This window comes from Lynx rufus, unplaced genomic scaffold, assembly GCF_022079265.1.
Source record: "Lynx rufus isolate CCGP_SWC_20201006 ecotype Redwood Valley unplaced genomic scaffold, mLynRuf1.p SCAF_7, whole genome shotgun sequence".
Lineage (NCBI taxonomy): Eukaryota > Metazoa > Chordata > Mammalia > Carnivora > Felidae > Lynx > Lynx rufus.
This window is the reverse complement of record NW_025814889.1, coordinates 75,773,701-75,788,278: the sequence shown is the minus strand read 5'-3', so window position 1 is coordinate 75,788,278 and position 14,578 is coordinate 75,773,701. Positions and strand designations below refer to the sequence as shown.

Here is a 14,578-nt window from a genome sequence, read left to right as displayed (position 1 = left end):
GTGAGGAACCTGGCCACCTGAGCCGGCAGACACAGAACAGGAGCCTGAAGGACTGTGCATGGTGTTTATTAGAGATGACAGTGAGGTGGGGGTCTTGTGGAACATGCTCTGTAGGTCACACGTTAGAGCCATAAGGCAAGGGTAGTCAGGTAGACAGGGCCGCTGGGGGCTGTCCACTGTGTCCTATCTCTCCCCACCTAACCCTAACTTAACAAGCAGCAGCTATGAATCAGCGAATAAAGTCGGGGCCACGTTCCCCAGGAGGCATGAGGGCCAAGAACAGAAATGACAGGAGGCAAGAGCAAAAAATGAGCGGGGCGAGGAGGCCCCTGTAGCTGTTCCATACGTCCTCTGCTATACACACTCTCCCTTCCCAACCCCCAGTCCAGGTTGGCTCCTGTCTGCCATTCGGGGTGACCGTGTTCCTGGTCTCTGGTCCCGTCACATGTTGAGAAGCTTTCCCGACAGGCGAGGAGAACCCTTCCCTGCAGCAGCTTCGGCTGTGAGGCCTCTGGCCCCGGCCTAGCCTGCCTGCTGCTCCAGCCTTGTGTCTGGATGCCCCACTCCAGCTGATGGACGGGAGTGCCACCCTGTCGGGCTCTGATTGTCTCACTTCTAATGTGTGGCAGTGAGGCGAGCGGAGGACCTCGGACCCCAAGCACAACCCCTGAGTGCCTCGACTGTCGGGACTTGGGCCTGCTCAGGGGCCTCGTTTCTTCCTCATGCCATGCTGCCCACACCCACCCTCTTGTCACTCTGAGGGGGCATCCCTTCCCTGAGTCTGGTGGGAAGGCCCCTGCTAAGGGGATCCTGGCCTGAGGGCACTGCCGGTGGGGCAGCTTCTTGTGCAGGAGAGGAAGGTGCCGGGGGTGCAGCACACGCAGCTAGTACCTGGAATGGGAGCCTACGGGGGTCACTGTGCCCAGGAGGTAAGGGGGCTGGCTCCCTGCTTCTCCCAGAACCTTGGGACCACAGGCAGCCCTGGAGCTGGGGCCGGGCAGGGGGTTGTGGGGGCTGAGCCTAGTGCCAGCCTAACGCCAGTCTAACTCCAACCTGCCTGGAGTGGGCACCCCAGCCAGCTGTGCCTGTGCCTGCCAGGGTAGGGCGGCAGGAGGCTGTCAGTAGCTGTCCTTGGGCCAGGGCCGGTTGCGCTGCCAGTTCCGGTCATTGTGGTTGTGCTCCGAGTCCTGGGCTAGGAGCCGGTCTTGGGGGTCGTGCCCGTTAGCACTAGGCAGCCCCGAGGTGTGTTGGCGGTGAGGCTGGTACAGGTCCTGGTAGGCGTCCGCATAGTCCTCCTCCAGGTGGCGGGAGCTACGCTGCGAAGACCCTGTCCAGGCTTGGCGGGAGCTCTCGCTGGCCTCGTCTGAGGGCATCAAGCTGTCCCGCTCCAGCGGCGAGTGCTCCTCGCCGCGCTCCCCCAGCAGCTGCTGGTTCTGGGGGCAACAGGACAGCTCTAAGTAGGCAGGGCAGACCTCGCCTTGGCCTCCCTCCCACCTCTAACTGGGTGGGGGCCGTTCTGCCCCCTCGACTCTCAGTTCCTGGATACAGGAAACAGTGCAAGGAAGGAGGGAGAGGCATCTTCCACGTGAGACATGGAAAACGGGAGCTTTTGATTCCTGCAAAATTCCGGCTCTGCTGTCAAGACAGACTAAGCTAAAGAGAGTGTTTCTTTTGAACCCAGAAAAGTAACCTCTGATTACCCACCTTACTGATTTATTCCCTCTCTCATCAGGAAGTTCCTTCCCCCATCTGCCCTGGCTCTGTATAGCACAGCTGAGTTCTCCGATCCTTTGGCCTTCAAGCTGGAGGCCAAGGACAATCGCCTGGGCCAGGAGCAGGCAGTACTTTGGCGGGTTCAGCCTGAGCACCTGTGCCCACTGCAAACGGGTACCTGAAGTCCGGGGATGGCACTGGGAGGGCCCAAAAGTCCAGGGCCGGGGGCCGGGTGGTGGGTGGCCCTCCAGTAAACCTCTAGGTATTCGGCCAGGTGCTCACACGCATCCTCCAGCTGGTTCTCATCCAGAATCACATCAAATGACTCCTGGGGAAGAGAGGGAGAGGGGGAACGTTGGCTGCCTCTTGGTAGCAGCAACCCCCCACCCGTCTCCCTCACTCCCCCACCCTGGAAAAGCTAGAGTGGGCACAGGAGTAGCTGACCCAGGCACTCACTGGTGGGCACTGAACCAGCTTGTCATATGCCATCATCTGTACAGTCAGGTGCTTCATCTGTGACTTCCCCCGGGAGCGGATGAGACGCTGGAGGACCTGAGGAGGAAGGGCAGGGCTGGGCCTAGAGAGAACCCGGCATGTCCCCCACTTGTGCTACAGCATCAGCAGCAGGTGAGGATGATTCAGAAGGGGGCAGCAGGAAAAGGGAACTCAGGAGCCCTCGGGCAGGGATCAGGCAGAGGTGTACCGCGTTCTGGGAGGGCAGCCCCGTGGGCCTCCTCCATCGCCGGTGAGGTACCTTTGGTGAGGATACTTTGACAAAAACGATGATGGGGGCCAAGGAGGTCTTGGCCAGCTGTGCCGGGTGGTTGATGGTGTCGGCATCCAGCACTACCAGCTGCAGAGATTTTGCCAGCTCGAATATGCGCTCGATCTCACTCTGTACTTCCGCTGCGGGAGGGGGCAAGTGGGCCATGACGCTCACCGCGGGGCTCCACCTACTTCTTAGTCCCGTGGGGCCGTGGGAGCGCTCCGCGGTGGTGGACGGGAAGGAATCGGAGGGAGAGGGTATATTCATCAAGGTGCAGGCAAGCAGTGAAACGGAGAACCGGGGAGACCGGGGCGGTTCTTGCCAGTCCTGGGGCGGGTAGAGAAGCTGGGCAAGACTGCAGGTGCCGGGGAAGGGAGAGGTAGGAGAAAGGGTCTCACTAAGGCTTGAGTGGGTGGAGAAGCAGGAGACCGGGACTTCTCACCAATGCTGGAGCGGGCGGAGGAACGCTCAATGATGGTCCTCTTGCCAGGATTGTTGAGCACAGATCGCTTTGCCAGTGAGAGGTCAGCTGTGACGCGGGTGATGGAGATCCTGGGGTGGCGGTGGAGAATCACAGCCCACCTCTAAATTCCAAGCCTTAGGCTTCTCCTTACCCAGGTCCCACTGAATTTCTCTTTAGAAAAGACCTTGCTACAGGCACCTGGAAGGAGATAATGATCTTCTCCCTGGTTCTCATGCCACCTGAGGCCAGAACAACTTACCTGCCATCAAATCTATGTTTGAGGAAGTCGAACAGAGCCTTCTGCATCATGTCCGTGACCTGGGTGGCAGGGGTGAGGGGAAAGGCATGGGATTGACTGGGGCCCTCTTGCGCAGGGGCAGCTTCCCTAGGCATGGCCCTGGAGCCCGCCCCCTCCACACACAGACCTGGTGGGGGTAGAACACCCCTCCCACTGTCCCCGTGGTCTTCCCACGGCAGGCTGGGTAGAGGCAACCCTTTGGGGTCAGGGGCCTTCTCTCACCTCATAACCTTTCAGAGAGGGTCCCACCAACACCACAGGCCGCATGGAGGGCACCACATCATATGGGGGAACGTGTTCTGCCTGCAGAATGGACCCAAGGTCAGGCAAAGCCATGGCCCTGTCGCCTGCCCTATGCCTGACTGGTGCAGGGCAGATCCAGAAGTTCTGGGCTCCCTCCCCTCTCTGTTCTCTTGCCCTTCCAATAAGGACTGCCCAGAAACCTGTCCCCACAGCCATAAGCCATGAGCCCCCCCAGCCCAGGTCCCTTCCTTGACTCACCTGCTTTTGCTTCTGCTTGGCTTTTTGGAAAAGGAAATAAAAGATTAAAGTTGGTGAAGGGGGAAAAGCCCTGGGGGCATGGTATTTATTCCCTTCCCCAAGGGAGACACTGGGTTTCTCCGAGCTCTTTTGGTCCCTCCACCAACCCCCTCCCACACAGCTCACCTGGGAACAAGCTCCCTTTCTCCCTGTGTCTTAGTTACCCACCTACCCAAGATGGGTGGGTTGGGGGGAGGCTACCTAGAGATGGCGGAGGGGAGCGTCGGTTGCCAATGTCACTCAGGCTGGAGGGGTTCCCAGATCTCCTGAGAGCAGAAAGGGAGGTCAATAAGCTTCTGTGTGGATGCATTTTCTACACATTATTTCACTGTCGTATACATTTCCTTACATCTTAACTAGCGAGGGAGGCGCACGTGTGTGACAGGTGTATTTATGCGTGTTGGCTTTCATATTTGTGCGGTGTTAATGCGTGCTGCGGGTAAAGTACATGTGTCTGGGGGTACGTTTATTGAGTCACAAACCCTGCTCTCACCTGGCCTTCTGCTCCTGCTTGAGCCGGATGCTCTCCAGGCGCTGGGGGCTGGGGATGAAGGCAATGTCCCCACCCTCTTTCACTAGCCTCCCGATCCACCAGTCATTGCTGTACTTCTGGGGGAAGGGGCGGTGAGAGGAGGCGCCGAGGCCTCAGTCCCGGCTCTTCAATGTGAAGGAGCCAAGGAGGCATTCAGAGAGCGGTCTGAGGAAGGCAGCACAAAAGGAGGAGGGCAGGAGAAGGTGCCAGAGGGAAGGGCAGCCAGGTTTGAGCCACCCAAGATTTCAGTGCAAGGCATCACCAATGTCACAGGTAACCTAAGAGGCAACTCATCTAACTGCTCACTTTACACGTATGGAGACTGAGGCCCAAGCCAGGTCTCAGAAGGATGGAGGCCCTGGGGACTGGGTTGTAGATATGAGGGGCGTATGGGTACGTGTTCTGGATAAGAGCTGAGGAGTCTGGGGACCTGTTTATAGACTAAGACTGAAGTAAGAGGCAGGGGAGCTAGGGCACGAGCAGGGGGATTAGGTGGCTCCTCTTTGGGGGTTGGGGTTGGTCACCTCTTTAATATGCAGAAAATCTTTGGCCTCAAAGTTGACTCCAGAGCCCTGGACTGGGCACTCCTCGTCCAGTACGCCACAGTAGCTGACATTGGTCCTCACAGCAAATGCCACAGGTTTGTGCTAGGGAATTTGGCCATCAGTGCAAATGAGGGGAGCCTCACAGCACCCCTTCTGGTTTCAATGCCCCATCAGTAGAGGGCGAAGGCCCCAACGGGACGCCCATGACACACACACTCTTTCACACTCATGAGCATCCTGCCCACTGACCCCTGGGGACTTAGGACCCAGCCCAAGTTTCCACCCAGCCCAGCCTAGCCTGCCAGCCCAAGTTGATACCTTGGCCCTTTCAAGCTGCTGCTGAGCCTGGCTCTCCACTTCCCGCCGGGCACTCTCCCGGTCCTCCTCCAGGGAGACGTCTGAGTCCAGAGATGGGCGGCTGGTATAGGAGTCGGCTGAACCCTGGCATGGGCGAGAGGTTGTGACCGCTGGGCACTACAGCCATCCTCTAAACCCTACAGCAGAGGCTCCACTGACCCCAGCCTGTCCATGTCCGTGCTGGACCCCGGTGGTCCCTCTCATCTCCCTGAGAAGGGCCCCAGTGCCTCTGGGGCTGCAGGAAAGCCAGCCCAATCCATACATGCTAAGATTGGGGCCCCTCCCCACAAGCCCATTAATACTGCGGCTCTGAACAGAGCCTTCACTTTCCTCCTTCCTCCCTTTCCTCTCCTCTACCCTGGCCTCTGGGGCAGAGTGAAGGGAGACGTACTGCAGATGATATATTGGAGATGATTCTGGATCTAGGAGACCCAGCCCTCTTGTTCACATCAGCCTGCAAAGCATCCTGGGCCTTATCCCTTTAAAATGCGTGGCAGCAATACAGTCAGCTGGGAATAGTCAAGAGACACTGGTTGGCGTGGCACTCTCTCCTGGGTGTCAGGACAGAGCCATCTACCCCCTTCGATCTCCTCTCCCCAGGTGCCTACCCTTCCAGGGTGAAGAGGAAGACACGGTGCTGCCAACTCCTGGAAGTCACTTCCTCTCTCCCCACCCCCTTTCTTTCCCCTTACACCTGCTGGGGCAACTGGCCAGGTGTGGGCAGCAAACAAGACAGACTGAGAAGGCAACACAAAGCTGTCTCCCTGGGCCCCAGTGAGGCTCAGCCACACCATCTGGCCTGTATCTCCCCAGCCCTTCCCCAAGGGGATATCAGCCCTGAAGGAAGGCGCTGTCAGTGCCAGGCAACCCAGCGGAGGACCCTGGGGATGTAGGGACAGGGTCTCTAGTAACCTGAGCCGGGAGAGTCTCTGAGTCCTGCGAATAGGAAGGGGGTACGTTTGGAGGGTTGTAGAGCTCACCAAGAGGGAGATGCGCAAATGAGGAAGGAAAGCTGGACCTTAGGACAGGAGGATAGAAGTCAGGATGTCTGGGTTTCCCTGTCAGACTAGGGGAAAGGGAATCTTTTGTTTTCTGTCTCAGTCTCCACTCTTTATGATCAGAGGCTTGAAGCGTCATTTCCATCAGTTCTGAAGTGCAGGTGGCACAGATAAGGTAGGAGTCTGGCTAAGGGGTCCATGTGGGAGTGTGTGCGTGTGTGCGTGTGTGTGTGTGTGTGTGTGTGTGTGTGTGTGTGTGTGTAGGTTTTAGAATGTTCTCAGGCTAAGGAACATTCCTTCAAGCTCACTGTGCATGAGCACTTACAGAAGGCAGCAGAAGCCAGAGTCTCAGTGGGGAAGACAAACTCACGTACCACCCTGCCCCTCGGCCCCAGCCCCAGCATCGGCAAGAGGGCTGGTCAGCTTGATATCAGCCCGGAGCCTTGAGCCTAAGGAAACACAATGTCTGTGGTAGATGGAAGGCATGAAGAGAGCACAAAGGGAAAAAGTCTTTCATTTTACAGAGGAGTAGAGTCTGCCTGCTGTCCCCCATCTCTCTTGAGAACAAAATAAGGCTGGCTTGGCAGCAGGAGAAAGAGCGGCTGAGCCTCGGGAAGAACCTTTGTGCTGTCAACAGAGTGGGGGGGGACCTCCTTTCAGAGGTCTTAGGCACAGGAGACAGCTGTCTAATGCGAGCAGGGACCAATGGGAAAGGAGGCAAGAGGCAAGGCGGGATGACAACTCACTTTGATGAGTAGGTATCAGATGCCTTCTAGATGTCCAGGCCTGTGCAGGAAGAGGATTCTGACCTTTGCTCCACAGGCTCTCGGCCTAATTTAGTAATCTTAATGTCCCCGCCTGGAACACCTAGGTCACCTGGCCTCTCACCTCAGAATGGGAATCATAGGATCTTCCCCTAAATGTTTAAGGAGTTGTGCTCACGATGGAACCCCCTCTCCATTATTCCCAAGTCCTCAGAGCAGGACCCAAGGATGGGTGCATCCTTCGTGCCCTGGTATCACTTGGGAGGCCAGGGCTGCCCTGCCAAGGGTGCTCTGGGGTCTTGCCTCCCCCACCCCCTGTTATGCCAAAACAGCCAGAGGCCCAGTACTTTGGAGCTGCCAGGAGTTGGCACAGTGCCCTGGTGGTGCCCCCCTTGCCTGGTGAGTGTGTGGGCAGGCTGCAGCTCCACTCTTGCCTGGCACGGGGGAAGAAGAGGAGGGAGATGAGCCGGTGGATTTATTTAGAGCCTGATCTCCCTCCTACTGCTTCAGAGGGGGCCTCAGGGAGAGCAAGGAGCCAGGCAAGAGAAAGGGAAGCGGGGGGAGGGTGATCCAGGAACCAGAGAGGGGTGGGGAGCCAGCAAGGGGGTAGCAGGCTGCCCCCAACACATCCACATGTCAGTCTTCACCTTGCAACAGCCCTTGCCTTCTTGCCAGGGACGGGAAGAACCTTCTAGGGCCCTCCAGCCCCTCCGAGAGGTTCATTCTCAAGCTCACCTTGGCACCCTGGGCCATGCCAGCTGTCCCTTCAACTGTCAGAAAGAGGTGTCCACCAGAGCCTTGAAAATCATCTGCTCTAGCTGCAATGTAATTAGCCCCAGAGGCCCAATGGGGAATTGGGCCCAGCAGGAGCCCAGTCCCAGAAAAGGACTGAGAGCTGCCTATCCTGAGCCCTAGAACTCATGTATCGTGGGCCTGGCAGCAAGAGATGGGAGAAAACCCAAATACTCCCCCTCTGACCAGAGTGGTCTGCCCTCCACACCTATCGGGGACCCCTTCCAAGCCATCTAGTGGTCCTCTCCTAAGGAGACCTTCATGCAGCATGTTTCGGAGAAGGGACAGAGAAGCTGCTGCCCATCCTTGCCCCATCTTTCCAGGCACTCTCCCTGCTCTCTGAGCTCCGGGAATCACTGCCTAATGAGCTGATTTGTCTCAGTGGGTCAGAAGATAAAAGCAAAGAGGAGAATTAAATATTTATCAGTTGCCTGGTTCTCTGAGCAAAGAGCTTCCTCTCCATCCCCAGGCCCTCAGCCCCTCTGGCCTCACCTCTAGGCCCTCCATGCTGAGCAGGAGCTCAGGAAGCCCACTGCTCTGAGGACGCCCCAGCAGGAGGCGTGGAATGGATGGGGCTCAGTCAGCTGGCCCACCCATGTGCCAGGTGCCTAGTTTCCAGCCTGGGAGAGAAGCTGTGCTGCAGGCAGGGTGAGGAAATAAGGCAATGCTCAGGGATGGGCAGCAGAAGGGAATAATGGAGGTCCTCAAGTTTATGATCCTTTTGAGGCTGGTACCCGATTCTCTGTTATCCCAGGCTCTCTAAATTTGTCCTTTACTTGAAGCATAGGTCTGAATTGTCCTCCTCCCCCAAAGCCTCAGCTTCTCCAGTAGCTGTTGTGTTCAGACCCAGTCAATCCTCCTTTGGGAACTCCAGACACTGCGTGTGCCCTCTCTACAGCCTCTATGCCCTCAGTCTCCAGCCCTTCCTCCCTCTACCCTTTAGTCCTGGGCTTCGGGGCCACCTGCTCGAGCCTTTCCCCCCCCCCACTACCCCCCCCCCCCCCCCCCCCCCGCCATGCGCACACCCGATACCCCTTGGTCTAGGACTGGAGTCCTGGGGAGCTTTGGGCATGGAAATTCATCTCCCCACTTTTCAGGAGCGCCCCCCCTACTGGCCCTGCCCCTCCACTGAGGCGTTTTTCAAAGTAATGAACGGGGGAAGGGTCCAAGGGAGAAGAGGAGTCACCCCAACTTCCCCACCCCCACCCTCACCGTGGGCACTCACCGCCTCCGAGTCCTCAAACCCGGGCACGTAGGAGTCGTCATACATGGGGGAGTCCGGGCTGGGGGAAGCGCGCGGCGCCGGGGGCGGGAGCAGCCCGGAGGCAGGGGCGAGGACAGCGGGCCGCGCCCGAGAGATGCCACCGAGCCCCGCAGCCCTGCGGGCGGCGGCGGAGAGCGAGAGAGCGCGAAGGAGAGAGCGAGCCGCGAAGACCAGCTGCTCGGAGCTCAAATCACCGCTCCCCCCACCCCACCCCCCCAAACCCTGCCGGTCCCACCCCGAGCGCGGCTGAGGAATCTGGCGCCGGCTCCTACAACAATAGTGCCCGCCCACCTGACCCCCTCCCCGGGAGTAGGCGGGGGCGGCGGTGGGGGGCGCCGGCCACCCGGGGAGCCCGAGACCGGGCCTGGAGAGGGTGGCCGGCCGCAGCCGGGGAGAAGGTGGGTCCCCAAGCACCTATGGGGCAGAGGGGCCGCGGGGAGGAAGGGGAGGAGAGACTGCGGGCGGGGCGGATCTAGGCTGGGAGGAGGCGGGGCGAGGAGAGATGCGGAGACAGAGACGCTCAGCAACCCAGGAAATACTCCGCCGGGAAACAAAGGGCTGGAGCGGGGGAGGGGAGGGGGCGCGGAGATGGGACCCAAGCCGTGAAAGCCGAGGGCGCAGGTGGCTTAGAGGCCGGAGACAGAGAAAGGAGGGATCGAGGCAGAGAGAGAGGAAAGGGGGAGACAGGAAATTGGAGAGACTGGGGGAGATCGGAGAGGCGGGGCGGGGGCTTGGGACGGGCGGCAGAAGGGGGAGGGGCCCCAGGTGAGAGGGCCGCGTGTCTAGGCCCTGGCGGCGCAGAGACTCCGAAAGAAACCTCCGCAGTGGTACTGGGGAGGAATGGGTTTGGCGAGCCCAAGCCAATGCGTGAAAGTAGCCCCTACCCCAGCAGGTGCTCGGGCTCCTCCCCCCCTCCCCGGCCCCCCGTGCTGGGACCCTGGAGCAAAGGGCCACGTCGCCCAACCCATGCAACTGGGGTTTTGGGTCCGACCGCCCCACACCTGTTGCGCGATTAGATTCCATCCTAGTCTGGCCAGGACTGTGGGGGGGGGGGTTCCCTTGCTCGCCTCCTTGCCAAGGACTGTGCCATGCATTGCCAAGGCATCCGTGGGAACTGGGGGAGGGAGGGGCTGTTTTAGGTGAGCCTAAAGGGAGGGGGAGAGAAACCGGAGGGTGGAGGTACGGGGATTGGCGGGGCTGGAACAGAAGGTGGGATACCGGCCACACTGGGGTTGGGAGGGTTAAGGGCAAGACTACCGAGTCACTAGTAGTGTACGGCCAGATTCCCTCCTTAGAGAAAGGATGGGGGTGGGGTGGCCGGGATCCTGGTTGGAGCCACAGTACCGCGCTGTACCAGTTTCCTTCCAAGGAGAACTGAGATGTGAGGTTAGAGACAGAGCAGCGGCCCTTATCTTGGATAAACTTCCCCAAAGATCCACCCATTGGAGCGCCCTCCTTTCTTCCATCTCCTGAGCAACATTATTCCTTTGAATTTTGATTGTCTACCTGCCCTAACTCCACCACGAGGGGGATGTGAGATTTAGAAAGAGGGTTACACTTGAAGCCTTTCTGGGCTCATTCCTTCTCCAGTCCCTGTTTCTCACACCCAGGAGGGTGAATCAGGAAATCTGTTCGTTGCTTTACCTTCCTGAGCTACAGGGGAGTCAGAAAACCAAAGCTGACCCAGTTTGACGAGATCTATGGGAGAAGCATTGCGCATGGGAGAGAGGAAGTCCACCTAACCCAACTGGCTTCCCCATTTATGTCAATTTTTCATGTTCCATTGACAAGAAAGAAGGAGAGAAGGGGCCTCATCTTAAGACTATCTTTAGCCTGCCTTTAGTCTGTCTGCCCCTGTGAGTGGTGCAGCCCAGCCCTGCTTAGCATCTTCCTGCGGCTGGATTTGGCAGACAACTTTGTTGGAGCCCTACAAGCTGGCCAGGCACTGCTGGGGGAGGCCGTCGGCTTTCACAGTTCTCTCCTGAGTCCAGCACCGTTTGGGGATTGGTTATACGTTGGATTCTCTGGTAGTGCCAGTTCCCAGACACTGTCTTTTCACTTCTGTGCCCCCTCTTTCTAGTTCCTCAGAACTCCTTGTCTCCTCCTCTTTTATTCTCTGCCTCTTCAGTTCCTTCTGTTTTTTCCAGAAGGGCAGAAAGGAGCCATGAGGTGTGAAAGAATAAGACTCTCAAGGCGCTCTCTCCTGGGTGATAATTCCAATGACGACAGCTGCTGGGGCATCTGCTTCTCTTCCCATCCCTGGATCTACTCTCCTGATGTCTCCTTTTGTGACTCTCTCCGCCACCAGGGGGTCCTGGGGATTGTAGTTACACAGCAGACCTGCCATCAGCGTCACTCCTTCCTCACACACCTTGTTGTTTTCATCCCCATCTGGGACAGTGGTGTCCAAGTCTGCTTCTGAAGCATGAGTTGCCGTGCCAACCACCCCCCCCCCCCCCGGAGACGATTTCAAGCTTTCATACCTGGGCCCATCCCTTGGGTCTTACAGGAGCTTCAGAGCCGCACTCTTTCCCTTATCTCTGAGTCGTTACTCAATGCCCCCTTGCATCTCTTATCTCACCCACACCTGCCTGCTCCAGTTCTCATGCCAACTTCCTGTCCTGAAATAAGACATGTGCCTGTCAGTATCTACGTGGCCCCTAACCTCTTGTCTTTTCCAGGGGTGAGCATAAGAGGAGAGCTGAGGGCAAAAAAAACCCAACCCAACCCAAACCAAAACAAACAAACAAAAAACGGTTTCGAGGATTGGAGAAGAGGATTTCTGCTCTCCTCCCTTGTAGGAGAGAGCTGTTAGGCTGGTAGCTGCCTAGCACCGGGGAGAAGCCTGAATAACCAAGTTTGGGAGTGGGAGTACTTGGGAGCCTCCGGAATACATTCCAGCTTCTCCTGTAAATGCACCAGGAAGCTGGCAGATCCTAATCCCTCTGCATTGAATGGGGAAACTGAGGCAGGAGCCAGTACCTCTGGGAAGTCCTTGTCCTCAGCAGTCTTTAAGATGGACCAAGCCCAAACCCCCAGCATTCTAGCTGCTAGGCCGCCCTCAGGGAGCCCGGAGAGGGGCACCAGGGGAGCTTGGTGAATCCCTCTTATCTCCGTCCTTTCATCTAGCTCCTTTTTTGGCTCCCCAGGCAGTCTTCCCCTCCCGTCCCAATCCCAGTGCTTAGAAGCTGCCAGCTCTGACTGCCTCCTCCTTTCTTGCCCGCCTCTTCCACCCTCAGCCTCACCTCCTCGATCTTCCTCCCTCCCCATCACTGCAGTCTCCCCCAAATGAGGGCCCTCCTCCTAGCTTGGAGTGGGGCTCTCCTCCCACCCACTGGGGAGGGGGCCCGCGTTTACCTCATTCAGCAGGAAGGTTGCACTGGAGTCAGAAAAAGACATAGACCGGGCTAGCGGTCTTTCCCCCTCCCCCGGGCCAGGGGCTCCGAGGCGGGAGCAGGACCCGGGCGCTGCTCTGCACACTGGCTCCCGCCTGCACGCCTGGCCTCGCCCCACGCCCGCCGGGCTCGCTGCCGGCTCGTGTCCCTCTCTCCGGGTTCCCTCCCCCTTTCCTCCTCCTTCCCTCCCTCTCCCTCCCTCTCCCTTCCTTTCTCGCCGCCTCTGTCACTCTCCCTCTCCAGTCACCTTTCAGTCCTGCTCTCTCCATTTCCGTCTCTTCTTCCTCCTCTCTACGGTCCCTGTTCTCTGTTTATCTGGGTGCCTCCCACTGTCCTTCCATCCCCACTTCTCGCCTCCTCCTTCCTCCTCAACCCGGCCCCCCAGAAACGGTAGGGACTCTGGAGCCCCCACCGCCGTAGGCAGAAGGGGCTGCCCGGACCCCGGAGCTCTAGGCGGAAGGTTCTAGTCCCTCCCGACCCCTGCTCCGTGCGCCGTAGGAAACCAGGCGCCGGCGCTCCCGGCGGCGGCGTCCACCCCGACCTCAGCAGGGGACAGGATCCAAGGGAGAAATGCTCGTGTGCGACTCGCTAGCCCCCGCGGCAAGGCGCCCCCCTACCCCGGGGTCCGGGAAAGCCACGTCCAGCCACCCGTCCCCGGCCCAGACCCTGGGTTTCCAGCGCGCCCGGGAGTCCCTAAGGTCTCTCCTCTCTCCTGGGTTCCGGCGTCGCGGAACTCAGCCCGCGAAGGCGCAGGGCTAGGCGAGGCGGCTCCTCCCCGCCCGGCTGCAGCGCCCCCTAGGCCCGCTCGCGGGGTGGCCGCACACGCCCTCCAGGTGGCGGCACCCGCCGGGGGTCCTGTCTGTCGTCCGGCCCTCCCAGCAGGAGGCGCTGTCCAGGTCCGAGCGGAGGGGGCGCAGCTCAGAGCCAGACCCCCCCCCAAGCCTAGGACGAACCCCTCTCCTTCTCCTCTTTCCAAGAACTGCGGTCCCACCTCCGCCCCCCACCCCCCCAGTATGGGACTCCAGGCTGCACTCTATCTTCACCCCGTAGGATTCCTTTGAGACACTTGGCTTCTCTGGGGCCCTACCCAGCTCCTACCTCCATGTTGGTCTCCAGGGGCGCCCCCGCTGAGCCCAGCAGCTATCCGGCCAGGCCTGGGCAGCTGGGAGTACAGAGTCGCGGGACTGCTGCTCGGGTCAGTACCCCCCTCCACCCCCTTCGGCGGGCACGTCAAACAGGACAAGCCCAAGTTCTGGCGGGGTAGGGGGGAGCAGGGGTGTAGCCCCAGCCAGCTCTCTTCTTGCACCCTTCTAAGCGGATCGGTCTCTCATTGGTCCCTCCACACCCCCAACACCTCCAGGCTGGACTCTTCTCCACACCAAAGACTGCAGCTAAAGGGGAGGGGGAGGCCGACCCCTTCTCCGAGACAGACCCACCCTGATGCTGAATGACAGGAGTCCCTAACTTCCCCTCAGCAGAACCGTTAAGATCAAGGGGGCTCCACCGTCCTTCTCAGCCCTTCTTTTACATCCCTTCCCCTGGGGGGGGGGGTCCTGGAGTCCCTCCCCCAATCCTCCCATCCCCTGGGGATCTTGGAAGACTTCTCTCTCTCTCTCTCTCTCTCTCTCTCTCTCTCTCTGTTCAGCTGACCCTCTACTTGTCCCCATTTCAGAGGGAGCTAATTTGGGGAGAACCAATTCTCCCCTTTCCACCCCTAGCTCCTCCTCAGGCTGGACTTAACCTGGAAAGTGCTTTGTGAGGGCACCTTCTCCCCTCCCTCTGTGGTCTAGTCCAATGGGTCCAAGGATCTCGTACCACCCACCTACCCCCAAGTCACTCAGCTTCAACTATTCAGAGGAGATAAAGAGATTGTGTGTGTGTTATTAAAATGTGCATGGTGGGTTTTATAGGTTTTGTTTTTTGGCTTTAATAGATGAGCAGAGCTTTGCTTTCCATTTGGCAATAAGACCTGAAGGGAGAAAGTCGTGTGTCCCCCCCCCCCCGCCACTCCCCCCCAGACCACAGCTAATGGACTAGCTCCTCTGGGCCTTGGGGCAGCTTAAGTTTCCATAGAAGGGGGGTGGGGGTGCTGGCCAAGGCAAGCAATTGTGCCTGGCTTCCCCATTCCTCCCCCCCCCCTCCCTCCACTCT

The 14,578-nt window shown here is 59.0% G+C and overlaps 1 protein-coding gene across 1 annotated transcript; it reads right to left on the bottom strand.

Moving 5' to 3' along the window:
• Positions 1-50: 50 nt before the first annotated feature.
• Positions 51-9,201, bottom strand: CACNB3 (calcium voltage-gated channel auxiliary subunit beta 3). Its single transcript, XM_047066888.1, has 13 exons — positions 8,994-9,201; positions 5,176-5,298; positions 4,837-4,959; positions 4,274-4,389; positions 3,982-4,046; positions 3,742-3,761; positions 3,463-3,543; positions 3,202-3,260; positions 2,922-3,031; positions 2,468-2,619; positions 2,170-2,265; positions 1,892-2,041; positions 51-1,433 (listed from the first exon to the last, which is right to left on the bottom strand). Exons 1-13 carry the CDS (start codon positions 9,036-9,038, stop codon positions 1,119-1,121), a joined length of 1,455 nt encoding a protein of 484 aa, XP_046922844.1. The 5' UTR covers positions 9,039-9,201; the 3' UTR covers positions 51-1,118.
• Between the last annotated feature and the right edge of the window lie 5,377 nt (positions 9,202-14,578).